At 60.6% G+C, this 27,166-nt stretch overlaps 1 protein-coding gene across 1 annotated transcript in view; it reads left to right on the top strand.

The window, feature by feature from the left end:
* The window catches only part of ANAPC1 (anaphase promoting complex subunit 1), a 79,796-nt gene that overhangs the window by 23,730 nt on the left and 28,900 nt on the right, over positions 1 to 27,166 (top strand). Inside the window, 14 exon segments of the mRNA XM_075925887.1 lie at positions 1,991 to 2,131; positions 2,577 to 2,637; positions 3,547 to 3,734; positions 4,632 to 4,706; positions 6,303 to 6,568; positions 9,260 to 9,285; positions 9,288 to 9,350; positions 10,493 to 10,641; positions 11,910 to 11,988; positions 12,101 to 12,137; positions 12,225 to 12,295; positions 12,430 to 12,608; positions 16,716 to 16,942; positions 26,139 to 26,257. Of these exon segments, the coding sequence (XP_075782002.1) occupies positions 1,991 to 2,131; positions 2,577 to 2,637; positions 3,547 to 3,734; positions 4,632 to 4,706; positions 6,303 to 6,568; positions 9,260 to 9,285; positions 9,288 to 9,350; positions 10,493 to 10,641; positions 11,910 to 11,988; positions 12,101 to 12,137; positions 12,225 to 12,295; positions 12,430 to 12,608; positions 16,716 to 16,942; positions 26,139 to 26,257 (1,681 nt within the window).

The following is a 27,166-nucleotide window of genomic DNA, read 5'->3' as shown; positions in this document are numbered from 1 at the left end:
CCTCCTTCCCAGAGCCCCACTGCACCCAATCCCCCGGGTTCCCCCCGTGCCATCCCCTAGTTATTAGCCCTGTCCCAGTGCCAGCCCTGCCCCCCCAGAGTCCTCCAGCACTAGCCCCGCCCCCCTCACCTAGCCCTGCTGCTGCCACCAGCTGAGCGCAGAGCGCTTCTCTGCACGGCAGGAAGCCTGCATGGAGCCTGCACCGTGCCGGGCCCCTGCCGAGCGCCGTGGCAGCCGGGCTGTGCACAGTGCTTGACCCCAGCTGAGCGCTGCAGCTGCCCATCGCGTGGCCCGGCCATGGTGAGGCTGCCTCAGCATACCCGGTTGCCCCGGGCCACTCACCTTGCTGCTGCGTGGGGAACCCCACCGGGGGCGGGGGCTTATTTGCTGCTGGGGGCGTGGCCTGGCAGGCAGTGGTCCGCAGACCGGTGGCTGGGAACCGCTGGGTTAGGTGGTCCTTTATGCCAAGGATCACGGCTGTATTTAGGTTACTCCCAATCTCAGAGGACCAGTTCCCAAGCCCCAGCTCAGTTGCAGTGTAGATCCACATCAAAGTCAGTGCTTGTAGCCGGATCTACAGTAAGCTCCATCAAGATTTATTACATAGGAAACAGATTGTAGAGCGTTATGTACGAGGTAGAGAGAGAGACACAAATGAATTAACATCTGGAGCGCAATCAGCAAGCTCTGTCTGTTCTTTAGCCAGGCTAAGCAGCTGGGGATCTCTTGCTTGTGCTTAGAAATACATTTCCCGGCAGAGTCCAGGGTGCATGGGGATAGTTTCTTTTGCTCGTTGAATCCCCTTTCTTCCACGTGCTCTCAGCTGCAGACTCCACTGAGGGGCGTGTCCGTGTATGTGACTCTTGGTCTGGTGTGCGGGTGGAGAGCAGAACAACAGATTTCTTTTTCCCTCTTTAACATCCCTCAATAGTCCAGCTGTGGATGACTCTGTCCTGTTGGGAAGGGCGTAACCCCGTCTTTTGAAGATCAGCCCTTCACACTCATTGATGTCTCTCTCCTGTCCAGTGCAGTGGTTCCCAACCTTTTCGAGCATATGGACCCCTTTTCAATCTATTAACATTTCACAGACCCCCCCTCACTGGGGGAGAAAAAAAAGCAAAAGTAAGGAAAGAAAAAGAAAAGTAAGGATCCGGCCCATTGTCGTGAGCCAGTCTTATTTTTAAACTTTCCATTGACCCCCTGCAGTACCGTCACAGACCGCCAGGGGTCCTCAGACCACAGGTTGGGAACCACTGGTCTAGAGATTTACGGTCATGGAGGCTCGGTACAGCCGCTCAGATTACCCTACACAATGGGATACACACGGTAGAGGTGAGATTGATGCCAGCAGCAACTTACTAGCATTCAATAAAAACTTAACACTAAACATATTCGTAGAATTCTAATACAGGTTGAACCTTTCCGCTCCGGCACTCTCCGGTCCGGCAACATCCACGGTCCGGCGTCAGTTGAGGGAGCCAAACGTCCACTTCTTATGGGGGTGGCCAAGCTTCCCGTGGTCCCATAAAGTCTGTTTTCAGACACCAGACTCGGCTCTCCATGTTCTGGGCTGTGATTGGGCTCCCTCCGTGTCTTCTAAGAACCCAGTGAGCAGTGGAAGTGTTGGTCATGCGGCTAGACAATACTGACCTCCTGTGGTCTGGCAAATTCTTCGGTTCAGCTCCGGTCAGGTCCCGAGGGTGCGGGGCTAGTGAGGTTCAACCTGCACTGGTTTTACCACTTCTCACATACAGGAGCCAGACTGATTGCAGTGTGTCACGGCTGATTGTGTTGGTCGTGGCTTGGGCACGAGATGGTACCTGGTCTCCCGGCATCACACTTACTCATTAGTGTCTTTCTGGAATCCCTAACATTGAAGAATGAGGATTGATTTCAGAATATCCTGCGCCCAGGCCTGTTCACGCGCCCAGGCCTGTTCACCCACCCACCCCCGATTTCAGCTTTGACCGGTCGCTTTGTCCCTTGGCAGGGGGTGCTGCTGTCTCCGGTTCCAGAGCTGAGGGATTCTTCCAAACTTCATGATTCCACGTACATCGAGGATTGTACTTTCCAGCAGCTCGGAACTTTCATTCACTCTGTGCGAGACCCTGTTCACAACAGAGTAACTCTGGTAGGTTTTTTCCGAGGATTGTTTGAACAATGATCTAGACGGTACTTGGTCCTGCCGGGAGGGCGGGGGACTGGACTCGATGACCTCTCGAGGTCCCTTCTCATTGTAGGAGTCTATTAAATGGGCCAAACCAAGTATAATCAGCCCTCGTCCCTCCTGTGTGGCACGCTCTCTGAAGCGTTTCTACCTCGCAGCCAGACGCTGCACTTCCCTATGCTACGGGCACTCCCTTACCCTAGAGCGTGTCCTCTTTCTGAAAACTACCTCTTACCACTTACAGGAATTTGAGCACCTTTAAGCCAACGGCTCTCCCCCACACCTCGCAAGTCTCAAACTTAGCAAACAGCTCGGTGGTGTATAAAACATACTCTAGAGGCGGGGCGTGATCTTGCTTTTTCCAGAAATGCCCCTCGGAATTTGACTTCAGGTTTTTTTTTTTTTACAGGAACTCAGCAATAGCTCGATGGTTAGGATTACCATGCCTGAAATCGCCACCTCGGAGCTAGGTAAGGGACAGGATCCAGTGCATAAAACACAACTGCACTCTTCATTCTACCGCTCTGCAGTGCGGCGATCGGGCCATGATGATGTGGCACCTAATGTTGTACGTTTGGGTGCGTCTACACTGCACTGTTATTTCGAGATAACAATGTGAGCGTCTCCACAGCCATTCTGTTCTTTTGAAATAATTTCGAAATACCGGACGGCTTATTCCGAAATCTGTAAACCTCATTCTACGAGGAATAACACCTCTCCCGAAATAGCTCTTTTGAGCTGCTCCACTGCTGCTATTTGGAAATAGCCCCTCCTCAGGGCTGTTCTAAGGTATTCCTCCCCAGTGCCTCCTGGGGTGCTAAATCGAGATAGCGCCTCTACATTAGGGAAGCCGGCCTCAGACTCATAGTGTAGACGTGCTATTTCGAAATAAGCCGTTTTGGAATGGTTTCTTTTGAAATCGCCGTGCAGCGTAGACGTACCCTTTATGTGATCAGCGACAGACTTGCTGGCTTATAGCTAGCTATGCTCTGTAGGTTCAGTGATGCATAACCAATAGTATTCCCTGGGAACGGAAACAAACTGGCCTACAAAAGTGTGTGCACTGTTATTTAAGGAGTAAGATCGTGAGAAATTTGGTCTCTTAACACGGCTTTAGGAATGAACGAAAAAGGATGACATTTCCAGTTTTCTGAAGCTGAACAGAGGCTACAAAGCCAGTTTTCCTTTGGCTTGCAATGACACATGGGAATTTCCAGGCCCATAGATGGGGGGAACTGTCTAGAGTTCCTTTAGACAGAGGGCCAAAAGTAGAGCTCGAACATGGGTTTACAGCCGTAGTCGTGGAGTCATGGGCTTGGCGCCATTGCATGAGCGTGGATGGGACCAACTAGTCTAACGTTTTTCACCGCCCCCAACAGTGAAAAGGTGCTTACAAGGAATTAAGTCTATCCTGCCCAGAGAGGTAGCCGTGCAGATGCTTGTCAAGTGGTACAATGCCTACAATGCCCCTGGAGGACCAAGTTACCACTCCGAGTGGAGTTTATTTGTCACCTGCCTCATGAATATGATGGGTTACAATACGGACCGCTTGGCGTGGACACGTAATGTAAGTACACTCGCCACGTCCTGGTTTGTTTTCTGGACGTCGTATTAATACCAGCTCATTGTTTGCCTAATTCATCATTTCACAGCATCCAAGATGTCTATCCAAATACAGTCAGTTCACAGCAGCATGCCTGAGCCGGTTTTAAATAAAGCATCTCTGAGTTACGCTGGCCGCTTTTCCAAATGTATCTTTTTGGTAAATAGATGCACATTCTTACTCGACTCAGCGTGCCTGCGCCGTTTATTAAGTGCCCATCACCATAATATCTGGGCCGCATAGAAACAACCGTCCCAGGATGACATGTTCCCTTTCACCTCTGAGCCCCCTGCTCTTGAAGCGGGATCATTCTCAGCTGTGAGCAGTTAACGTTCATGCTGCTTTGATAGAACACACAGGGACACTTTATAGGTCCGTTCTCCAAGTGGACGCGTGCACCTTTAAGAACCGGCTCTGCAGTGTGGAAACTTGCAATACTATGGAGCCGTCGCTCGGTTTTCTGTGTCAGCGACATGCCAGAACATTCATTTGCTAGTAGATTCACAGAAAGCAAACTCCAGGGTGGCACACTGCTGAAACAAAGTCCATTGAAATGCATTTGCAGTGTTAGCCCAGCACAAATATTAGCATTTCTTTCCCCCAAAAAACCCACTAAATATCAGCCAGCCTGAATGTGAAATTCACAAACCAAATGCACTTGTGGCTTCTATACACAGATAATTGGTTTCCCTTCTTTGTTGAACCTGATTTTTAAAGTAATGGAAGCAATTTTTAACGCTGTGCCAAACCTCCCAAAACGTTGGTGCACACGTTATATTTCACTTTTCGTTCTTGTTGCTGATTCATGGATGTAATGTCAAGGTTTCACAATAGCTAATTTTGCATCTTTACTTCTTGCAGCTTGATTTTGAAGGCTCCCTTTCCCCTGTCATTGCTCCCAAGAAGGCTCGACCTTCGGAGGCAGGATCAGACGAAGTAAGAGATGGAGCCAGCCTTTGCTAAAAATCAAAGCAGGTTACTCACTGAGTGAAAGATCCCACATTTAAAATGTAGGCAGATCAGAGGAAGCAAGCTGACTACTTTCAACTGGGTTTGCGTGGGGCTGTCGGTCCTTGTGGGATGCACCGTCATCTGCTGTCTGTGCCCTGTCTTCACAGTGTGCCCCTGACTGTGGTGAATCTTCTCATCTGTACCAATATATAAATAGCACAGGTTGACCCTCTCTAGTCCGGCTCTGTCTGGTCCTGCAACCTCCATGGTCCAGCAGGGTTTGAGTGAGCCGGATGTCCACTTGTCATGGGCGTGGCCAAGTTCCCTGTGGTCTCATAAAGTTTGTTTACAGCCACCAGTCCTGGCTCTCAGTGTTCTGGGCTGTGATTTGGCTCTAATTTACCCCTCTGTGTCTTCTGAGAGCCCAGCAAGCAGTGGAAGTGTTGGTCATGCTGCTAGATAATACTGACCTCCTGTGGTCTGGCAAACTCTCTAGTTCAGCACTGGCCAGGTCCGGAGGGTGCCGGACTAGAGAGGTTCAACCTGTACTTCATGTTCGAGGCTGGCGAGAGGCTGTTCTCAGTGGGGCAGGTGGCAGAACAAGGAGCAATGGGATCAAGTTGCAGTGGGGGAGGTCTTGGTTGGATATTAGGAAAAACTCTTTCCCTAGGGAGGTGAGAGAGTGCTGGGCCGGGTTCCCTAGGGAGGGGCGGAATCTCCATCCCTAGAGGTTTTCAAGTCCCGGCTTGACCAAGCCCTGGCTGGGCTGATTGAGTTGGGGTTGGTCCTGCCTTGGGCAGGGGCTGGACTCACTGACCTCCTGAGGTCTGCAGCCCTGGGGTTCTAGGATTCCATGATATTGATTTGTACTTCGCTCCAGCAGCAAAGCTCAACTGTTCCTCCCAAGAGCTTCCCCCGGCGCTCTGCCCCGTTAGCCTGTCCCGTCCCTGCCCGTGCTGTACATTGGAACAGGCCAGCAGTACACAATTCTGCAGCTCGTTCCCGGCACAGACTGGGGGGGGGGGGTTCCTGCTCCCGGTTCCTGCGGGGAGAGAAGCAGAAGTTCTATCCGGCCTAACGCCTCAGCTGCCTTATTGCTGTTTGATCCTCACGCGAGGCGTCCCGGGCCTCTTCCAGCGGGGAAGGAAAACGTGCTAAGGAGCATCCAGGCCCCAATCCTGTCGTTTGTTCTGTGCACTTGGACAACGCCCTACTGCGGGATGTGACAGTGGAGTCGCCTAACCGATAATCAGAAGCGTCTAGGTTAATGCTCTAGACTACACGCACTCCCCGTCCCCAGGGTCCCTGGGCAGTGGATGATCGAGCCAGCGAGCTGTTAGTACCTTTTGTAATAAATAGCCAAGGCAGCCGGCTGCAGGGCCCCGAGATCCCAGCGTGCGGGATCCTTTCTCCAAGTAGCTTAGAGAGCTAATGACGGGCCCGTTCGCTAGAGGTCAGGTCGCTTCAGCCCTTGTAAATTGCTCTTTTTATACCCCCCACGTCACTGAATGAAATAAATCTCTGTGCAGGGCTCTGAGCGAGGGGGCGTATTTAGGGAGTGTCTCTCTTGGTGTGCCCTAGGACTGGGACTACCTGCTTCACTCGGACTACCACCGAAACCTCGAGTCCCACCCTCTGGCCCGAGCTTTGCGACTGGACCCAGTGGACACTTCGTTTCCCAAAGACGACTTTCCCCCCAGCCTCACCTTGGATTCCTCAACCCTCCTCTTCACCCACATCCCGGCTGTTTTCTACGTGCTTCATCTCACCTACGAGGAGCTGAAACTGAATAGCCTGATGGGGGAAGGCACCCGGGCCCTGGTGGTCCTGCTGGTTCAGCTGGCAAGGTACCGCCAGCAGGTCACGCCGCCCCAGGCCACACCGCGCCTCTACGGCAGGGACTGAGCGCCTCCCCTCCCCCCCCGGTGACTCGGGCTGGTTCCCAGGGTGGGGCCGTCCAGCCTGAGCTTCCAGCCCCGGCGCCTTGACCGCTCTGTCTGCTCACTGGAAGCGCCCGTTGGGAAACGATCGTTTCCCTTGTCCCAGCACGGAGCCTGACTCCCCCCTCCCAGAGCCTGACCTCCCACACCCCTCCCTCCCCCTCCCAGAGCCTGACCTCCCACACCCCCTCCCGTCCCCTCCCAGAGCCCTTCCCCCTCCTGCACTCCTCCCGCCCAGAGCACGACCTTCACACCCTCTCCCAGAGCCTGACTCTCTCCTGTACCCAACCCCCTGTCATTGCTCCTCCTCCCGCCCCCTCCCAGAGCCCTTCCCCCTTCCCCCTCCCGCCCCCTCCCAGAGCCCTTCCCCCTTCCCCCTCCCGCCCCCAAACCCCCTCCCAGAGCGCGGCCCCCTCCTGCACTCCTCCCGCCCAGAGCACGACCTTCACACCCTCTCCCAGAGCCTGACTCTCTCCTGTACCCAACCCCCTGTCATTGCTCCTCCTCCCGCCCCCTCCCAGAGCCCTTCCCCCTTCCCCCTCCCGCCCCCTCCCAGAGCCCTTCCCCCTTCCCCCTCCCGCCCCCAAACCCCCTCCCAGAGCGCGGCCCCCTCCTGCACTCCTCCCGCCCAGAGCACGACCTTCACACCCTCTCCCAGAGCCTGACCTCCCACACCCCCTCCCGCCCCCCTCCCAGAGCCCTTCCCCCTCCCGCCCCCCAAGCCCCCTCCCAGAGCGCGGCCCCCCTCCTGCACTCCTCCCGCCCAGAGCACGACCTTCACACCCTCTCCCAGAGCCTGACTCTCTCCTGTACCCAACCCCCTTCTGCCCCCCTCCCAGAGCCCTTTCCCCTCCCGCCCCCAAACCTCCTCCCAGAGCCCGGCCCCCTCCTGCACTCCTCCTGCCCAGAGCACGACCTTCACACCCTCTCCCAGAGCCTGACTCTCTCCTGTACCCAACCCCCTGTCATTGCTCCTCCTCCCGCCCCCTCCCAGAGCCCTTCCCCCTTCCCCCTCCCGCCCCCTCCCAGAGCCCTTCCCCCTTCCCCCTCCCGCCCCCAAACCCCCTCCCAGAGCGCGGCCCCCTCCTGCACTCCCTCCCGCCCAGAGCACGACCTTCACACCCTCTCCCAGAGCCTGACCTCCCACACCCCCTCCCGCCCCCTCCCAGAGCCCTTCCCCCTCCCGCCCCCAAGCCCCCTCCCAGAGCGCGGCCCCCTCCTGCACTCCTCCCGCCCAGAGCACGACCTTCACACCCTCTCCCAGAGCCTGACCTCCCACACCCCCTCCCGCCCCCTCCCAGAGCCCTTCCCCCTCCCGCCCCCCAAGCCCCCTCCCAGAGCCCGGCCCCCTCCTGCACTCCTCCCGCCCAGAGCACGACCTTCACACCCTCTCCCAGAGCCTGACTCCCCCCTCCCAGAGCCTGACCTCCCACACCCCCTCCCGCCCCCTCCCAGAGCCCTTCCCCCTTCCCCCTCCCGCCCCCAAGCCCCCTCCCAGAGCGCGGCCCCCTCCTGCACTCCTCCCGCCCAGAGCACGACCTTCACACCCTCTCCCAGAGCCTGACTCTCTCCTGTACCCAACCCCCTGTCATTGCTCCTCCTCCCGCCCCCTCCCAGAGCCCTTCCCTCTCCCGCCCCCAAGCCCCCTCCCAGAGCCCGGCCCCCTCCTGCACTCCTCCCGCCCAGAGCACGACCTTCACACCCTCTCCCAGAGCCTGACTCTCTCCTGTACCCAACCCCCTTCTGCCCCCCTCCCAGAGCCCGACCCCCTCCCGCCCCCAAGCCCCCTCCCAGAGCGCGGCCCCCTCCTGCACTCCTCCCGCCCAGAGCACGACCTTCACACCCTCTCCCAGAGCCTGACTCTCTCCTGTACCCAACCCCCTTCTGCCCCCCTCCCAGAGCCCGACCCCCTCCCGCCCCCAAGCCCCCTCCCAGAGCGCGGCCCCCTCCTGCACTCCTCCCGCCCAGAGCACGACCTTCACACCCTCTCCCAGAGCCTGACTCTCTCCTGTACCCAACCCCCTTCTGCCCCCCTCCCAGAGCCCGACCCCCTCCCGCCCCCAAGCCCCCTCCCAGAGCCCGGCCCCCTCCTGCACTCCTCCCGCCCAGAGCACGACCTTCACACCCTCTCCCAGAGCCTGACTCTCTCCTGTACCCAACCCCCTTCTGCCCCCCTCCCAGAGCCCGACCCCCTCCCGCCCCCAAACCCCCTCCCAGAGCCCGGCCCCCTCCTGCACTCCTCCCGCCCAGAGCACGACCTTCACACCCTCTCCCAGAGCCTGACTCTCTCCTGTACCCAACCCCCTGTCATTGCTCCTCCTCCCAGAGCCCGACCCCCCTCCCGCCCAGTGCCAGGCAGACCCTGTCTGTGCGGGGCGGCCCATCGACTGCTCTGCCCTGGGCCTGGGTGTGCTGTTGTCAGTCTGTGGGCACTGACTCCCGCGGCCCACAGCCTGACCTCACAAGCTGGCGTGGGGAGGGGAGAGAGAGCCTGGGCGCCGGGTCGGTAGGAAAAGCCCCAGCCTAGGCCATCCGCCCGCGCCCGGCGGCAGCTCGCCCCTCGCGGCCCAGGCAACGGCTGCTCTGTCTCGCCCGTAGGGACTTGCAGCTCGACGCCTACGTGGATATTACTTCCGGGAGTATCCCGCGCTGGCACAGAGCCCCCGGCAGACGTGCCTCATCGACCACGGTGAGTTCCCGGCCAGCGCGGCGCAGTCGCGGGGCGCTCGATCCGCCAGTCGAGTGGTTGGCGGAATTCCCGTCGGCTGCTCGATGGGTCGATAAGGGGGAAACTGCAGAGCCGCGGTGGGGCTGGCGCCCGGTCCCGCAAGCTAACCCCGCTGCGGCTCTGCCTTTTACGTGGATCAAGAGCCACCCACAGGTAAAAGGCAGAAGGCGCAGTGGGGGGGTCAGGTGCGAGCTGGGAATCAGAGCTGGGCAGAGCGACGGGAGCGGGACACGATGGCAAGCGGTCTGATGGCCTTGTCCCTTGTTTGCTCCCTGCCGGGGGTTGCTGGCCCAGCCCGTCTGTTCCGGGTTTGTGCCGGACACAGCGTGGCAGCCAGTTGAAATTCGAACCGTTTGAGGGCTGCTGGTGTCGGCCCAGTGCCCACAGCGAACGCTGTCGCAGCCGACACCGGCACCTTGGGGGCTCGCAGAGGCTCAGAGACTTGGGACCCAGTGACCCGCTCATCCTTAGAAATTGTCCTTTCAGGGACAGGCTGAGGGGTGTTGGCTGGGAGGGCGGAGGAGCCCGTTCTGCGCCTGTTCTCTGGCTCCAGGCCTACAATCCGTTGAGCTGGCACTGCGCCCCTCCTGGAAACAATATTTTGTTGGGGGGTTTTAAATCAGGGGCACTTCTGGCTGCCCAACCTCGCCCCCCAGCTGGTGAGACGGCCCTTTCGCAAGAGAAGCTGCTGACTGGCTAAGAAGGGGCTTTTGAACCGTCTAGCCGGCGTTGGCAAAGAGGAAAGGCGGGGGAAGCCCAGTGGGGTTGTCCTCTCTTAGCAAAGCGAGTCCTAGAAGCTGCTTGCAGGACGGTGCTTCTCCAGCTCCGCTGTGTGAGAAACCGTCCCATGCCCTGGGGTCTTGGACTGCAGAGAGGACGTGGTTTTTCGAAAGGCTTATCCTTGAAGTGTGGAACTTCCTGAGCAGACCCCGGAGCGTACAGAAGCAGAGTGGTCGGGGGGAATGTTTAGCCCCTCGCGCCCGCTTGCTGAAGAACTAGCGGCAGAGCGCGGTGGCCTTTGGCCTGTGCTTTCGGGCTGGCGTCACCGCCCCAGTGCCTTTGTTTCTCGTGTGCCCCGTGTGACGCCTGCTCGTCTGATTAAGCCCAAACAGGGTTCATGCACCATCCCTCGTTTTTTTCTGCGGAGCCTCCCAGCATCTTTCAGTGGCTGAGCTCCTGCTTGAAGGGGGAAGGAGCCCTGCCGTACCCGTACCTCCCCGGGGTCTGCGAGAGGAGCAAGCTGGTGGTGCTGGTAGGTACCCGCCTGGCCGCAGGCCTTGCACGGCAGATCAGGAGGGAGGTGTCGATGCTGCAAGCGCTTGCCTGCCCATGCTGGGCTCCGGGTTTGTGTGACTGGTGTGCCTGACTGCGGGGGGGTGTCCTTGTTTGGAAGGGCAGTACGGGATAATGCCCTGGGACGTGATGTGGGAAGGTGAGGCAGCTGCACCAAGGGCGCCCAGCAGGCGCGGCCAGCCCAGCACCAAGAGCTCTCGGCCTGCAAGCCCCCTTGCTTCCAGTAAACCCCGTCTGCATAAGCCCCTGGCTGCCTGCCGGCCCCTCACATCCAGTCAGTGCCTAGCTCTGGCTTCCCGTCTGCCTCCCCAGGCTCTCTGCCCCACCAGCAGCATGTGCAGAGCCTCTGGGTGGACTCGGGCTTTCGGCTGGCCAGGCGCTCTCGATGAAAACCAGACTCTTTTGGGAGGGAAGGTTGCCTCTTGCGAGGCTGCAGCGTCTGGCAGTGGAGGCGGCTACTGGAGGAGAGCAGGTCCCTGGCTAGCCAGGGCGAAATGCCAGGAGGGTCTTGTTAACTGAGGAATAACTGTGTTCAGCGTGTTGGCAAAGTGGCCAGTGACTGACCTGCTGGGGGAGGGGGTGAGGGGTTGCAGGAGCTAGAAGGCTGGTGTTTGAAATGTGAGAGGTGCAGGGCAAAAATTCCAAAGGGGAGCATTTCCGATAAGCGTTTCTTTGAAAACACACCCTGGAAGATCCAGCTGTCTTTGTAAGAGATGCTTTGCCAGACGTGGAGGTTAAAACCTGCCATTAATGTGTAAAACTGAGAGTGTTGAGTCCTCCAAGGCTTTGTCTACACTACACAGCTCTTAGCAACACAGCGGGGTCGCTACAGCCGGGTCCCGGGAAGTCAGGCAGTGTAGCTGCTTTGGCATCTCTTTTGCCGACAGAATTCTTCCCTCCCAACTAACAGCATTAGCTTTGTGGCAGGAAAGTTCTCCTGCCAGCAAAGAGCTGTTGTCGGCATTACTTTTGTCTTTCATAAGAGAGTGTGTGTCATGTGACACCTCTCAGCAACAACGTTTCTGTCGTTCAGTTGCCAGTGTAGACGTAGCGCCAGGGAAAATTTCGGTGCCCTCTCAATTGGGGAGTTGCTACTCGTCTTCATAAGGAGCTGAGGTTCTGCGTGCCGTCATTAGCAGTGTATTTCTCGCTGCTGGCTTCCACGGACAGTGATTGGTCTGGTCCTTGGCAACGTGTTCAATAATGTCGTTTCTTTCCCGCACACAGAGTGTCGCGCTGTACGTGCTGGGTGATGAGAGCGCCGTTTCGGACGAAGCCTCGCATTATTTGTTCAGGATAACTCCAGGTACAATGGGCTGGAAGAGGCTGTCGGGTGGCCTGGGTATTGGCCTGTAGACACCAGTTCCCATTGTTCCTACAGTCACCTGGCAACAAGACAACTTGTTTTTCTGTTTCAGGGCAACGAAAACAGCCAACAGAACAAGATGACGATCGGTAACTCGAACATTGATGAATTCTGCACTTGCGCTGTGATACTGCTGTTTCTGAGTCACAAGGGTCTGCTTTCCCGTTTTTTTGTAGGTATAGTTTCAGACAAAGCACGTCTGTTTCCAGCCTTGCGGAAAAGCTGGTTGTCTGGATGACTAGTGTAGGTAAGAAAAGCTTTTACCATTTTGCACGCTGACAGTAACCCCATGTCACAGTCTGATGTTTGACAGTCACTTTGGCCAGTTTCAGGATGATGCCTTTTTAAAAACCCTTATAAGGTTGTTCCTCTCATTTTAAGGTTTCACCTTAAGAGATCTGGAGTCTCTCCCCTTTGGGGTCGCGCTTCCTATCAGAGATGCCATATATCACTGCCGAGAGCAGCCTGCCTCTGATTGGCCGGAAGCTGTCTGTCTCTTGATTGGGCGTCAAGATCTTTCCAAACAGGCATGCGAAGGGAACCTGGCAAAGGGCAAATCTGTGAGTATCGACATAACGGGGGACTTCCGAAAGACAGATATCAGTATCACCCTGCCTGCTCCGCATGCTTTCTAAATGCTTAGAAAGTTGGGCTAGTCTCTTTTGACTTCCGAGCTGGCCAAAACCGCTCGTTTTGTGTAGGAGAGATGGTATATAGGACTCTAGATTGGTGAGCCCGGGCGGCGTGTGGTTTACAAACAGTCAGTGTTTTTACCAGAAAATTCTACCGGCACCAGACAGCGTGGGAGTGTGTTTAAATATGTAGATTAAATCGAGTGTAAACCAGATGGGTTTCAATCCTCCCTTAAGTACAAATCTCAGCGGAGTTTTACCTACGGAGTGACTAGAATTTCCTCTGTCACTGCTGCTGCGTTGCAAAGCTGTGACTTTCTCAGGTCCCAAGTCTCCATGCTCTGCCCTCGGCGTGTGGCAGCGAAACAGTTACACGAGAGCACAGGAAGCCAGGTATTTCCTTCTCTGACTCTTTTGGCTTGACATGAGCGCACTCTTCCTGTTCATTGTGGGAAATCTGACACGCTTTCAGAAGCACGCTGGATGTTTTTCTACATGTTTTTCTTCTTTCGCCCTTAAGGGTTTTTCTGTTCTGTAAACCCTAGAGCGTGCCTTAAAAAAAAAAGTCATCTGAAAGCTGGAGTCACCAGGGCCTCTCAGGTTGACTGTCCATGGGTGCCTTCTTTCGGGGCCTTTGTACCAAGACGAAATATTGCTTGCTAGCTTGAGAGCATGCCAGGTGCGGCCTGGGAGTTGGATCTGGCCTGCCTGACACTTGGATCCGGCCCATGGGCTGCAGCTGGCTGCTTTCTATTTCTAGCCTGCTGCCTGTGCCACCGATTTTTCCAGGCGGTGGCTCTGGCAGCAGGATCCTCGTTCAGTGGCTCACGGTTCCCACTCGCGGCTCTACCCCGGCAGGTGCTGGAGCCACGAGCCCTTTAAATAACCACATCAACCCAGGCGGCTGGCAGGCAGCGCGGGTAGCGGCGGGGCCGGGAGCCGCGAGGAGCCCTTTGTTGTGTTTTCAATTCAAAGCCTCTCTCCCCAGACAACTCCGGGGGGAGGCTAGTCCCCAGCCCCGCCCCTTCCGGGGGTGTCGCCAGCCCAGGACCACACACTAGAACGAAGGGGTCCTCGTGCCCAGCCCTGACGTCGAGAGTGTGCATTGCGCTGAGACGCCACAGAGAGCGAGCGCTCGCTCCTCTCTGCGCGCCCGGCAAAGGCCCTTCCCCACCAGCTGTTTAGTGCCCGCTAAGAAGCAGCTTTGCCTTTACCCAGCTGCCTCACAGCAGCGCCCGTGTGTGTGACACAACTCCGAGGTTTTCTTCTGAATGAAAAGGAGCAATTCACAAGCCTCCCGTACTGGGCCACCATTCATTAAAGACTCATTTTACCTCTCCCCGGCGACCTTTTCACCCCAGTGAGATTTGTGGCAGCTGCCTCGTGTCCCTGGGCTTGGGAGGCGTTGTCCTAAACGTTACCTTAAAAGGAGAAAGTGCTCTACCCAAGCCAGATTGCTTCTCCTCTTTCAGAGGGGCAGGGTGGAGTTTCCTCTTTCAAAGGAGGCACTGGCGAGTGGGGTGGTGCTATCAGGTCTGAACTTAGTGAAATCGGTTTGTTTTTCGTTCATCGCCGGTATGTTTACTGGTACCAGCATGTGCTGGGAACTGTGATGGTTAACGATCCTTTCTGATATTGGATCATACAAACTTTTAGGCAGCTCGGGGCGGGAGCCGCAGCCCATTAGATCAGGGCTACTCAACTTTGGAAGCCCCAGGGGCCACAGTGATACAGCCCATGCCGAGGACCGCCACTGAAGTGTGGTTGTGTATATATATGCAAATAGCTTCTTTTGCACTGACGGGCATGAATACAATGATGAAGGCAAGACGACACGACACGCAGGCCCCATTCAAGTCAGCTCTGTTGCTACTAATACACTGCCCAGAGGGCTCAGGGTAGGGCAGAGGTTTGGCGTGCAGGAGGGGTTCAGGGTACAGGCGGTGTAAGGGAGTTTGGATCCAGAGGGCTCAGGGTAGGGCGGGGGTTTGGCGTGCAGGAGGGGTTCAGGGTACAGGCGGTGTAAGGGAGTTTGGATCCAGAGGGCTCAGGGTAGGGCGGGGGTTTGGAGTGCAGGAGGGGTTCAGGGTACAGGCGGTGTAAGGGAGTTTGGGTCCAGAGGGCTCAGGGTAGGGCGGGGGTTTGGAGTGCAGGAGGGGTTCAGGGTACAGGCGGTGTAAGGGAGTTTGGATCCAGAGGGCTCAGGGTAGGGCGGGGGTTTGGAGTGCAGGAGGGGTTCAGGGTACAGGCGGTGTAAGGGAGTTTGGGTCCAGAGGGCTCAGGGTAGGGCGGGGGTTTGGAGTGCAGGAGGGGTTCAGGGTACAGGCGGTGTAAGGGAGTTTGGATCCAGAGGGCTCAGGGTAGGACAGGGGTTTGGGGTACAGGCGGTGTAAGGGAGTTTGGATCCAGAGGGCTCAGGGTAGGGCGGGGGTTTGGGGTACAGGCGGTGTAAGGGAGTTTGGGTCCAGAGGGCTCAGGGTAGGGCAGGAGTTTGGGGTGCAGGAGGGGTTCAGGGTACAGGCGGTGTAAGGGAGTTTGGGTCCAGAGGGCTCAGGGTAGGGCAGGAGTTTGGGGTGCAGGAGGGGTTCAGGGTACAGGCGGTGTAAGGGAGTTTGGATCCAGAGGGCTCAGGGTAGGGCGGGGGTTTGGAGTGCAGGAGGGGTTCAGGGTACAGGCGGTGTAAGGGAGTTTGGATCCAGAGGGCTCAGGGTAGGGCAGGGGTTTGGGGTGCAGGAGGGGTTCAGGGTACAGGCAGTGTAAGGGAGTTTGGATCCAGAGGGCTCAGGGTAGGGCGGGGGTTTGGAGTGCAGGAGGGGTTCAGGGTACAGGCGGTGTAAGGGAGTTTGGATCCAGAGGGCTCAGGGTAGGGCAGGGGTTTGGGGTGCAGGAGGGGTTCAGGGTACAGGCGGTGTAAGGGAGTTTGGATCCAGAGGGCTCAGGGTAGGGCGGGGGTTTGGAGTGCAGGAGGGGTTCAGGGTACAGGCGGTGTAAGGGAGTTTGGATCCAGAGGGCTCAGGGTAGGGCAGGGGTTTGGGGTGCAGGAGGGGTTCAGGGTACAGGCAGTGTAAGGGAGTTTGGATCCAGAGGGCTCAGGGTAGGGCGGGGGTTTGGAGTGCAGGAGGGGTTCAGGGTACAGGCGGTGTAAGGGAGTTTGGATCCAGAGGGCTCAGGGTAGGGCAGGGGTTTGGGGTGCAGGAGGGGTTCAGGGTACAGGCGGTGTAAGGGAGTTTGGATCCAGAGGGCTCAGGGTAGGGCAGGGGTTTGGAGTGCAGGAGGGGTTCAGGGTACAGGCGGTGTAAGGGAGTTTGGATCCAGAGGGCTCAGGGTAGGGCAGGAGTTTGAGGTGCAGGAGGGGTTCACGACTGGGGCAGGGGATCGGAGCTGGCTCCAGCTGGACACTGCTGACCTCAGGTGGCTCCTGGGTGGGGGTGCAGTGGGGCTAAGGCAGACTGACCCCTACGCTGCTCCTGCACCACTCCCTAAAGCAGCCAGTGAACCCCCTCCACTCCAAGCCGTTATCTGCCCCCCCATTCTGTGGAGATGAGATACAGGATGTGAGGGGGCGTCCTGACATCACCCCCTCCTCTCCCTGCCCTGCACAGCGTGCAGGAGGCTCCCGGGGAAAGGCAGCTCCAAGGCAAAGGGCAGGAGAGGCGGGAGGGGCAGCTGAAGTGCCAGCACTTGGCAGCCTCTTGGCCAAAGCAGTCGGGATCCCCGGTCAGAGGCTCCAAGATCTCCCGGTAGATCCCGATCGACTGGGTGGTGACCACTGCCCTAGGGGTTAGTCATTGAACTTCCCTGGCTTCGCCTTGGAGGCCACAGGAACCGTTTTCTCTCCTCGTTGGGAGGGGCTGACCCTGTCCGTGTGGATGGCTGGAGTTGATCCAAGTCTAGAGGTCCCAGGGATGTGTGGGCGCGCTGTTCTCCGAGCGCCTCGCTCCCGCGGCCCCTCAGACCGGGGGTTACAGGGCGAGTGTCTTGTTGGCTCCTTGAGCGGCCTGTTCAGAAATGACCCCCCATCTGTTCCCCCCCCAGTCTGTGGCCCAGGTGCTCTCGTCCGATGGGCCTTCGGGAGCGGAGGCAGAGGAGGAGGACGATGGGATGAACGATATGAATCAGGAAGTGATGTCGCTGATCTGGAGTGAGGACCTGAGGGTGCAGGAAGTGCGCCGACTCCTTCAAAGTGCCCACCCCGTGCGTGTCAGCGTAGTGCAGATGCCAGAAGTCAGCGACCACGAGTACATAGAGGAGAAAGAGAACCGGTAATGGCTCCGTGTCTCGTGCGGCGGCTCGGTCACGCCTCGCGTCGGGGGGAGTTGCTGCAGGACCCCCTCCCATTTGAAAGCGGTAATGGCTCCATGTCTCGTGCGGCGGCTCGGTCACGCCTCGCGTAGGGGGGAGTTGCTGCAGACCCCCCCCATTTGAAAGCGGTAATGGCTCCGTGTCTCGTGCGGCGGCTCAGTCACGCCTCGCGTAGGGGGGAGTTGCTGCAGGACCCCCCCCCATTTGAAAGCGGTAATGGCTCCGTGTCTCGTGCGGCGGCTCGGTCACGCCTCGCGTAGGGGGGAGTTGCTGCAGACCCCCCCCATTTGAAAGCGGTAATGGCTCCGTGTCTCGTGCGGCGGCTCAGTCACGCCTCGCGTAGGGGGGAGTTGCTGCAGGACCCCCCCCCCCCATTTGAAACCGGTAATGGCTCCGTGTCTCGTGCGGCGGCTCGGTCACGCCTCGCGTAGGGGGGAGTTGCTGCAGGACCCCCCCCCATTTGAAAGCGGTAATGGCTCCGTGTCTCGTGCGGCGGCTCGGTCACGCCTCGCGTGGGGGGAGTTGCTGCAGGACCCCCCCCCCCATTTGAAAGCGGTAATGGCTCCGTGTCTCGTGCGGCGGCTCGGTCACGCCTCGCGTAGGGGGGAGTTGCTGCAGGACCCCCCCCCCATTTGAAAGCGGTAATGGCTCCGTGTCTCGTGCGGCGGCTCGGTCACGCCTCGCGTCGGGGGGAGTTGCTGCAGGACCCCCCCCCATTTGAAAGCGGTAATGGCTCCGTGTCTCGTGCGGCGGCTCGGTCACGCCTCGCGTCGGGGGGAGTTGCTGCAGACCCCCCCCATTTGAAAGCGGTAATGGCTCCGTGTCTCGTGCGGCGGCTCGGTCACGCCTCGCGTCGGGGGGAGTTGCTGCAGGACCCCCCCCCATTTGAAAGCGGTAATGGCTCCGTGTCTCGTGCGGCGGCTCGGTCACGCCTCGCGTCGGGGGGAGTTGCTGCAGGACCCCCCCCCATTTGAAAGCGGTAATGGCTCCGTGTCTCGTGCGGCGGCTCGGTCACGCCTCGCGTGGGGGGAGTTGCTGCAGGACCCCCCCCCCATTTGAAAGCGGTAATGGCTCCGTGTCTCGTGCGGCGGCTCGGTCACGCCTCGCGTGGGGGGAGTTGCTGCAGGACCCCCCCCCCCCATTTGAAAGCGGTAATGGCTCCGTGTCTCGTGCGGCGGCTCGGTCACGCCTCGCGTAGGGGGGAGTTGCTGCAGGACCCCCCCCCCCATTTGAAAGCGGTAATGGCTCCGTGTCTCGTGCGGCGGCTCGGTCACGCCTCGCGTCGGGGGGAGTTGCTGCAGGACCCCCCCCCATTTGAAAGCGGTAATGGCTCCGTGTCTCGTGCGGCGGCTCGGTCACGCCTCGCGTCGGGGGGAGTTGCTGCAGGACCCCCCCCCATTTGAAAGCGGTAATGGCTCCGTGTCTCGTGCGGCGGCTCGGTCACGCCTCGCGTGGGGGGAGTTGCTGCAGGACCCCCCCCCATTTGAAAGCGGTAATGGCTCCGTGTCTCGTGCGGCGGCTCGGTCACGCCTCGCGTGGGGGGAGTTGCTGCAGGACCCCCCCCTCCATTTGAAAGCGGTAATGGCTCCGTGTCTCGTGCGGCGGCTCGGTCACGCCTCGCGTAGGGGGGAGTTGCTGCAGGACCCCCCCCCCATTTGAAAGCGGTAATGGCTCCGTGTCTCGTGCGGCGGCTCGGTCACGCCTCGCGTCGGGGGGAGTTGCTGCAGGACCCCCCCCCATTTGAAAGCGGTAATGGCTCCGTGTCTCGTGCGGCGGCTCGGTCACGCCTCGCGTCGGGGGGAGTTGCTGCAGACCCCCCCCATTTGAAAGCGGTAATGGCTCCGTGTCTCGTGCGGCGGCTCGGTCACGCCTCGCGTCGGGGGGAGTTGCTGCAGGACCCCCCCCCCATTTGAAAGCGGTAATGGCTCCGTGTTTCGTGCGGCGGCTCGGTCACGCCTCGCGTGGGGGGAGTTGCTGCAGGACCCCCCCCCCATTTGAAAGCGGTAATGGCTCCGTGTCTCGTGCGGCGGCTCGGTCACGCCTCGCGTGGGGGGAGTTGCTGCAGGACCCCCCCCCCCCATTTGAAAGCGGTAATGGCTCCGTGTCTCGTGCGGCGGCTCGGTCACGCCTCGCGTAGGGGGGAGTTGCTGCAGGACCCCCCCCCCCATTTGAAAGCGGTAATGGCTCCGTGTCTCGTGCGGCGGCTCGGTCACGCCTCGCGTCGGGGGGAGTTGCTGCAGGACCCCCCCCCATTTGAAAGCGGTAATGGCTCCGTGTCTCGTGCGGCGGCTCGGTCACGCCTCGCGTCGGGGGGAGTTGCTGCAGACCCCCCCCATTTGAAAGCGGTAATGGCTCCGTGTCTCGTGCGGCGGCTCGGTCACGCCTCGCGTCGGGGGGAGTTGCTGCAGGATCCCCCCCCATTTGAAAGCGGTAATGGCTCCGTGTCTCGTGCGGCGGCTCGGTCACGCCTCGCGTCGAGGGGAGTTGCTGCAGGACCCCCCCCCCCCCCCATTTGAAAGCGGTAATGGCTCCGTGTCTCGTGCGGCGGCTCGGTCACGCCTCGCGTGGGGGGAGTTGCTGCAGGACCCCCCCCCCCATTTGAAAGCGGTAATGGCTCCGTGTCTCGTGCGGCGGCTCGGTCACGCCTCGCGTCGGGGGGAGTTGCTGCAGGACCCCCCCCCCTTTGAAAGCGGTAATGGCTCCGTGTCTCGTGCGGCGGCTCGGTCACGCCTCGCGTCGGGGGGAGTTGCTGCAGGACCCCCCCCCCCCCATTTGAAAGCGGTAATGGCTCCGTGTCTCGTGCGGCGGCTCGGTCACGCCTCGCGTAGGGGGGAGTTGCTGCAGACCCCCCCCATTTGAAAGCGGTAATGGCTCCGTGTCTCGTGCGGCGGCTCGGTCACGCCTCGCGTAGGGGGGAGTTGCTGCAGGACCCCCCCCCATTTGAAACCGGTAATGGCTCCGTGTCTCGTGCGGCGGCTCGGTCACGCCTCGCGTCGGGGGGAGTTGCTGCAGGACCCCCCCCCATTTGAAAGCGGTAATGGCTCCGTGTCTCGTGCGGCGGCTCGGTCACGCCTCGCGTGGGGGGAGTTGCTGCAGGACCCCCCCCCCCCATTTGAAAGCGGTAATGGCTCCGTGTCTCGTGCGGCGGCTCGGTCACGCCTCGCGTGGGGGGAGTTGCTGCAGGACCCCCCCCCCCCCATTTGAAAGCGGTAATGGCTCCGTGTCTCGTGCGGCGGCTCGGTCATGCCTCGCATCGGGGGGAGTTGCTGCAGGACCCCCCCCCATTTGAAAGCGGTAATGGCTCCGTGTCTCGTGCGGCGGCTCGGTCACGCCTCGCGTGGGGGGAGTTGCTGCAGGACCCCCCCCCCCATTTGAAAGCGGTAATGGCTCCGTGTCTCGTGCGGCGGCTCGGTCATGCCTCGCATCGGGGGGAGTTGCTGCAGGACCCCCCCCCATTTGAAAGCGGTAATGGCTCCGTGTCTCGTGCGGCGGCTCGGTCACGCCTCGCGTAGGGGGGAGTTGCTGCAGGACCCCCCCCCCATTTGAAAGCGGTAATGGCTCCGTGTCTCGTGCGGCGGCTCGGTCATGCCTCGCGTAGGGGGGAGTTGCTGCAGGACCCCCCCCCATTTGAAAGCGGTAATGGCTCCGTGTCTCGTGCGGCGGCTCGGTCACGCCTCGCGTGGGGGGAGTTGCTGCAGGACCCCCCCCCCCATTTGAAAGCGGTAATGGCTCCGTGTCTCGTGCGGCGGCTCGGTCACGCCTCGCGTGGGGGGAGTTGCTGCAGGACCCCCCCCCCCCATTTGAAAGCGGTAATGGCTCCGTGTCTCGTGCGGCGGCTCGGTCACGCCTCGCGTAGGGGGGAGTTGCTGCAGGACCCCCCCCCCATTTGAAAGCGGTAATGGCTCCGTGTCTCGTGCGGCGGCTCGGTCACGCCTCGCGTCGGGGGGAGTTGCTGCAGGACCCCCCCCCATTTGAAAGCGGTAATGGCTCCGTGTCTCGTGCGGCGGCTCGGTCACGCCTCGCGTCGGGGGGAGTTGCTGCAGACCCCCCCCATTTGAAAGCGGTAATGGCTCCGTGTCTCGTGCGGCGGCTCGGTCACGCCTCGCGTCGGGGGGAGTTGCTGCAGGACCCCCCCCCATTTGAAAGCGGTAATGGCTCCGTGTCTCGTGCGGCGGCTCGGTCACGCCTCGCGTCGGGGGGAGTTGCTGCAGGACCCCCCCCCCATTTGAAAGCGGTAATGGCTCCGTGTCTCGTGCGGCGGCTCGGTCACGCCTCGCGTGGGGGGAGTTGCTGCAGGACCCCCCCCCCATTTGAAAGCGGTAATGGCTCCGTGTCTCGTGCGGCGGCTCGGTCACGCCTCGCGTGGGGGGAGTTGCTGCAGGACCCCCCCCCCCCATTTGAAAGCGGTAATGGCTCCGTGTCTCGTGCGGCGGCTCGGTCACGCCTCGCGTAGGGGGGAGTTGCTGCAGGACCCCCCCCCCATTTGAAAGCGGTAATGGCTCCGTGTCTCGTGCGGCGGCTCGGTCACGCCTCGCGTCGGGGGGAGTTGCTGCAGGACCCCCCCCCATTTGAAAGCGGTAATGGCTCCGTGTCTCGTGCGGCGGCTCGGTCACGCCTCGCGTCGGGGGGAGTTGCTGCAGGACCCCCCCCCCATTTGAAAGCGGTAATGGCTCCGTGTCTCGTGCGGCGGCTCGGTCACGCCTCGCGTGGGGGGAGTTGCTGCAGGACCCCCCCCCATTTGAAAGCGGTAATGGCTCCGTGTCTCGTGCGGCGGCTCGGTCACGCCTCGCGTGGGGGGAGTTGCTGCAGGACCCCCCCCTCCATTTGAAAGCGGTAATGGCTCCGTGTCTCGTGCGGCGGCTCGGTCACGCCTCGCGTAGGGGGGAGTTGCTGCAGGACCCCCCCCCCATTTGAAAGCGGTAATGGCTCCGTGTCTCGTGCGGCGGCTCGGTCACGCCTCGCGTCGGGGGGAGTTGCTGCAGGACCCCCCCCCATTTGAAAGCGGTAATGGCTCCGTGTCTCGTGCGGCGGCTCGGTCACGCCTCGCGTCGGGGGGAGTTGCTGCAGACCCCCCCCATTTGAAAGCGGTAATGGCTCCGTGTCTCGTGCGGCGGCTCGGTCACGCCTCGCGTCGGGGGGAGTTGCTGCAGGACCCCCCCCCATTTGAAAGCGGTAATGGCTCCGTGTCTCGTGCGGCGGCTCGGTCACGCCTCGCGTGGGGGGAGTTGCTGCAGGACCCCCCCCCCATTTGAAAGCGGTAATGGCTCCGTGTCTCGTGCGGCGGCTCGGTCACGCCTCGCGTGGGGGGAGTTGCTGCAGGACCCCCCCCCCCCCCCATTTGAAAGCGGTAATGGCTCCGTGTCTCGTGCGGCGGCTCGGTCACGCCTCGCGTAGGGGGGAGTTGCTGCAGGACCCCCCCCCCATTTGAAAGCGGTAATGGCTCCGTGTCTCGTGCGGCGGCTCGGTCACGCCTCGCGTCGGGGGGAGTTGCTGCAGGACCCCCCCCCATTTGAAAGCGGTAATGGCTCCGTGTCTCGTGCGGCGGCTCGGTCACGCCTCGCGTCGGGGGGAGTTGCTGCAGACCCCCCCCATTTGAAAGCGGTAATGGCTCCGTGTCTCGTGCGGCGGCTCGGTCACGCCTCGCGTCGGGGGGAGTTGCTGCAGGATCCCCCCCCATTTGAAAGCGGTAATGGCTCCGTGTCTCGTGCGGCGGCTCGGTCACGCCTCGCGTCGGGGGGAGTTGCTGCAGGACCCCCCCCCCCCCATTTGAAAGCGGTAATGGCTCCGTGTCTCGTGCGGCGGCTCGGTCACGCCTCGCGTGGGGGGAGTTGCTGCAGGACCCCCCCCCCCCATTTGAAAGTGGTAATGGCTCCGTGTCTCGTGCGGCGGCTCGGTCACGCCTCGCGTCGGGGGGAGTTGCTGCAGGACCCCCCCCCCTTTGAAAGCGGTAATGGCTCCGTGTCTCGTGCGGCGGCTCGGTCACGCCTCGCGTCGGGGGGAGTTGCTGCAGGACCCCCCCCCCCCCGATTTGAAAGCGGTAATGGCTCCGTGTCTCGTGCGGCGGCTCGGTCACGCCTCGCGTAGGGGGGAGTTGCTGCAGACCCCCCCCATTTGAAAGCGGTAATGGCTCCGTGTCTCGTGCGGCGGCTCGGTCACGCCTCGCGTAGGGGGGAGTTGCTGCAGGACCCCCCCCCATTTGAAACCGGTAATGGCTCCGTGTCTCGTGCGGCGGCTCGGTCACGCCTCGCGTCGGGGGGAGTTGCTGCAGGACCCCCCCCCATTTGAAACCGGTAATGGCTCCGTGTCTCGTGCGGCGGCTCGGTCACGCCTCGCGTCGGGGGGAGTTGCTGCAGGACCCCCCCCCATTTGAAAGCGGTAATGGCTCCGTGTCTCGTGCGGCGGCTCGGTCACGCCTCGCGTGGGGGGAGTTGCTGCAGGACCCCCCCCCCCCCATTTGAAAGCGGTAATGGCTCCGTGTCTCGTGCGGCGGCTCGGTCACGCCTCGCGTGGGGGGAGTTGCTGCAGGACCCCCCCCCCCCCATTTGAAAGCGGTAATGGCTCCGTGTCTCGTGCGGCGGCTCGGTCATGCCTCGCATCGGGGGGAGTTGCTGCAGGACCCCCCCCCATTTGAAAGCGGTAATGGCTCCGTGTCTCGTGCGGCGGCTCGGTCACGCCTCGCGTGGGGGGAGTTGCTGCAGGACCCCCCCCCCCATTTGAAAGCGGTAATGGCTCCGTGTCTCGTGCGGCGGCTCGGTCATGCCTCGCATCGGGGGGAGTTGCTGCAGGACCCCCCCCCATTTGAAAGCGGTAATGGCTCCGTGTCTCGTGCGGCGGCTCGGTCACGCCTCGCGTAGGGGGGAGTTGCTGCAGGACCCCCCCCCCCATTTGAAAGCGGTAATGGCTCCGTGTCTCGTGCGGCGGCTCGGTCATGCCTCGCGTAGGGGGGAGTTGCTGCAGGACCCCCCCCCCATTTGAAAGCGGTAATGGCTCCGTGTCTCGTGCGGCGGCTCGGTCACGCCTCGCGTAGGGGGGAGTTGCTGCAGGACCCCCCCCATTTGAAACGCCTCTGGGGAGTGTTTCTGGAATAAAAATGTGTCTTGGAAATTCCCTTTCATGTCGGGCTTCTGAGCGGTAGGGCGCATTTGAAAGAAGAATCGTAGCTCAGAAGAAGTATTCCTTGGCGGTCCGTTTTCCTCCATGTTACTCTCTGGGGAGGCCAGGGCATTTTGGGACAGGCTCTTGGAAGCTGTGGCGCTGCTGTGGCGCGGGAAGGGCTGGGAGGCAGGGCGGGGGCCCTGCCAGCCTCAGGACGCTGTAGTTGGCCAGTCCGATAGTACGCACCGTGCCAGTGCTTTCAGTGGCTCAGCCTCCAGAGAGGAGCCGCTTCCCGCAGTGTAGCTTGGCCTCTCTAATAGCTGACCGGACAGCCACAAACTGGTACAATGACCCGGGTCCCTGTCAGGCGTGTCATCGTGCAGTTGATTAACCGATAAGCAAAAGCTTCTTATAGACTATCGACTACGTGGATCCCGTGGAAATGGGGCCGCTCCGTTCTCACGGTCGTGTCTAGCGTCGGAGGCGGCACCGGCTGAAGGCCCCGCTGCAGAGACACATGGTCGCTGGGGCGCGGGGGTTGGCTGGAGACCGCTTGCCAGGTGGCCATCAGCTGCTCCAGTGTGCCGTGTGCAGACCGGGCCGCTGCAGGGTGCCCTGGCCGGTGCCTGAGGGGCCGCGAGTGCTCCCCGCGGAGATGGGAGATGCCCAAGCCTGGGCCTATGGGGCGTCTGTGTCCCCAAGGGGCGGAGCGTGTGCCCCTTCTGCCACAGGCAGGTCGTTTGGCTCCCAAAGCCGGCGGGCAGGGGGGAGCCGGGCTGTTGCTCTGGGGCGCTGCCTAGTCATTCTGCCCGCCCGCTCCTGGCCTTTCCGCTGCTGACGTTTGCCCCCTGCCCTCAAACCCAGGGCAGGCCAAGCCTCCGAGTGTCCTAGCGGGGGCTCCCCGGAGTGAGTGGTGCTGGAAGCAGCATCACAGCCGCAGGGAGAGCAGCTGCTCTGGAGAGCGGCCTTTGGGGGACCCCAGGGGATGGGGAGCGTAATGCAGCAGAACTTCCCACCCTCTGCCCCCTGCCGGGAGGCACCACTTGCTCTGATTGGGGGAAGGGGAGGAGCGTCCCGTGGGAAATAGCACATGGAACGAGATGGATCGGGGGGAGATGCCATCAGCTCTTGGGCTGCAGCTGGTTCACCGGTTCATCTCCTGCAGCCGCGGAGCGCCGATTCGCTGAGTCGGCCGGTGCCCGGCAGCTGGCCGACGGAACCCGAGCCCTGCGGCGGGCTGGCGGCCTGGCTGTGCCCCGTTCAGCGGGTTCCTCACCTGAGGGTTGGTAGGGGCTGCTGAGCTTGTTCTGGGGGAGCGATTTGTTTGCTGCTCAGAGGCAGCGACCCGCAGCGGTAGGAAGGAAAAGGGCCATCGGGAAATACAGTCTGATTGAAAAAGCCGAGTGCTCTGGCGAGCCTGGAGAGCGGCGTCTTCCCAATGAGTCAGGACCTGGCTTCCGTAGAACAGAGATCCGGCTCTGAGGACCCGCGTTGCATAAGAGCGGTAACGGGGCGCTACCACTAGTCAAAGCAGGGCTGTTCGCGGCCATCTCTCAAGCTGGCTTCTTCCGTCCCCACGTTCCTCGTGAGGCTGCGCTGGTTGATACGCACTGGGTGCGCCCAGCATCACTTCAGCTGCAGTATTGAGAACGGGAAGCTTTTGGGAGCAAGGAGTCTTTGTTCGCTTTGCGTGCAGCGCCTGGGCCATGCTGCACGATGTGGTAGTACTTAAATAGCGAATAATTATCACTAACGAGTAAGAATAATGAACACTTCTCCGGAGGGACACCCACCTTTCAGTAGCCGCTAACCGTGGCAAAGCCCCTGTGCAGATGTGGGATTGTCCGCCTCTGCTGGGTAGCTTTGCATTTCTCTTGGCGTGGCCACAGGGCTAAGCCGAGAGCTACAGCTCTTTTGCCCCGCCGGGGTTATAAAGAAACCGAAGGCTGTTCGGGGGGGACTCCCATCGTGCCGGCCAGGACTGGCATCTGCTGGGTGCTGTGTTGTGACCATGGCCGCGGGGACCTTTCAGTTTGGTTTTCTGTCTGATTCCCTCCACAGGTTGCTACAGCTGTGCCAGCGGACGATGGCGCTCCCCTTGGGCCGAGGGATGTTCACTCTGTTCTCCTATCACCCGGTCCCCACCGAGCCCCTGCCTATTCCTAAACTGAATCTCACCGGTACGTAGGTCAGCGCGTCCCCCTCGCCTCGAAGAGGAGAAAAGCCCAAACAGTCCAGACCGGCTCGCCACGTAGCGCCCCGAGCCTGTTTGCTGGGGCTGCTCGCTGCGGGCACGGGGAGGTGTGCACAGTCGTCTCTTTACCAGTGCTGCTCTTGAGCCACGTCAGCGCTCCCGGCAGAAATCGCTTTTACTCCTTTACTCTCCCCTTCCTGCTCCCGGTTGTTTTCACTCTGGCCAGTGCCAATTTGAGCAGGGCCCGGGGTGTGTGCTGAGCCCAGGCTGTGTGTGCGCTAAGTGCACTCTAGGGGCAAAGGACAGGCTGCACGTGTTGGAGAGTTGTGGTTGCTGTGATGCTCCGGGAAGCGTTGTCTGTGCCTTGCACGGTATTTTTCTAGTGGACCTAGGCAATTACTGAACAATATTCTGCGCTAGGGGGGGCATTCCTGAGCCTGCTCTACTTCCTCTGTGCACCCTTGAGTTCTCCTCGCCGGCCTTCTAACACCGTGGCGAGGCGGTTGGTTAAGGGTGGTGTTCTGGTACACGCGGCAGACACACAACAATCCATTAGAAAAATAAATAAAACACAGCTGAGGAGCAAAAGAAATTACTTTTCAGATTCTTGAAATTGACCCTCAGGAGCAGTTCTACAGCGCGCGTTCTCACCCGTCAGGGATTGCAGTGCGAGATCAGACCTGGAATCTGCTCAGCTGGCAATATACAAATTGCCAAGCCGGAGGAGTGACTGTGCTTTGGATCCAGAGCTCATTTGCATTTTAGCTGTTACTCAGACCAGGAGCGTGAACCAGCCCGTGGGGGGTTAATTGTGCCTGGCGCTGTCTCAGCTTTCCCAGGGCTTGTGGGGGTCAGCCCGGGGCTTGGCCGTGCCGGCAGGGCAGGCCCGGGAGCG

The sequence above is a fragment of the Pelodiscus sinensis genome, chromosome 3 (assembly GCF_049634645.1).
Source record: "Pelodiscus sinensis isolate JC-2024 chromosome 3, ASM4963464v1, whole genome shotgun sequence".
Classification (NCBI taxonomy): domain Eukaryota; kingdom Metazoa; phylum Chordata; order Testudines; family Trionychidae; genus Pelodiscus; species Pelodiscus sinensis.
The sequence above is the reverse complement of the archived record's forward strand: the minus strand, read 5'-3'. Positions and strand labels throughout refer to the sequence as shown.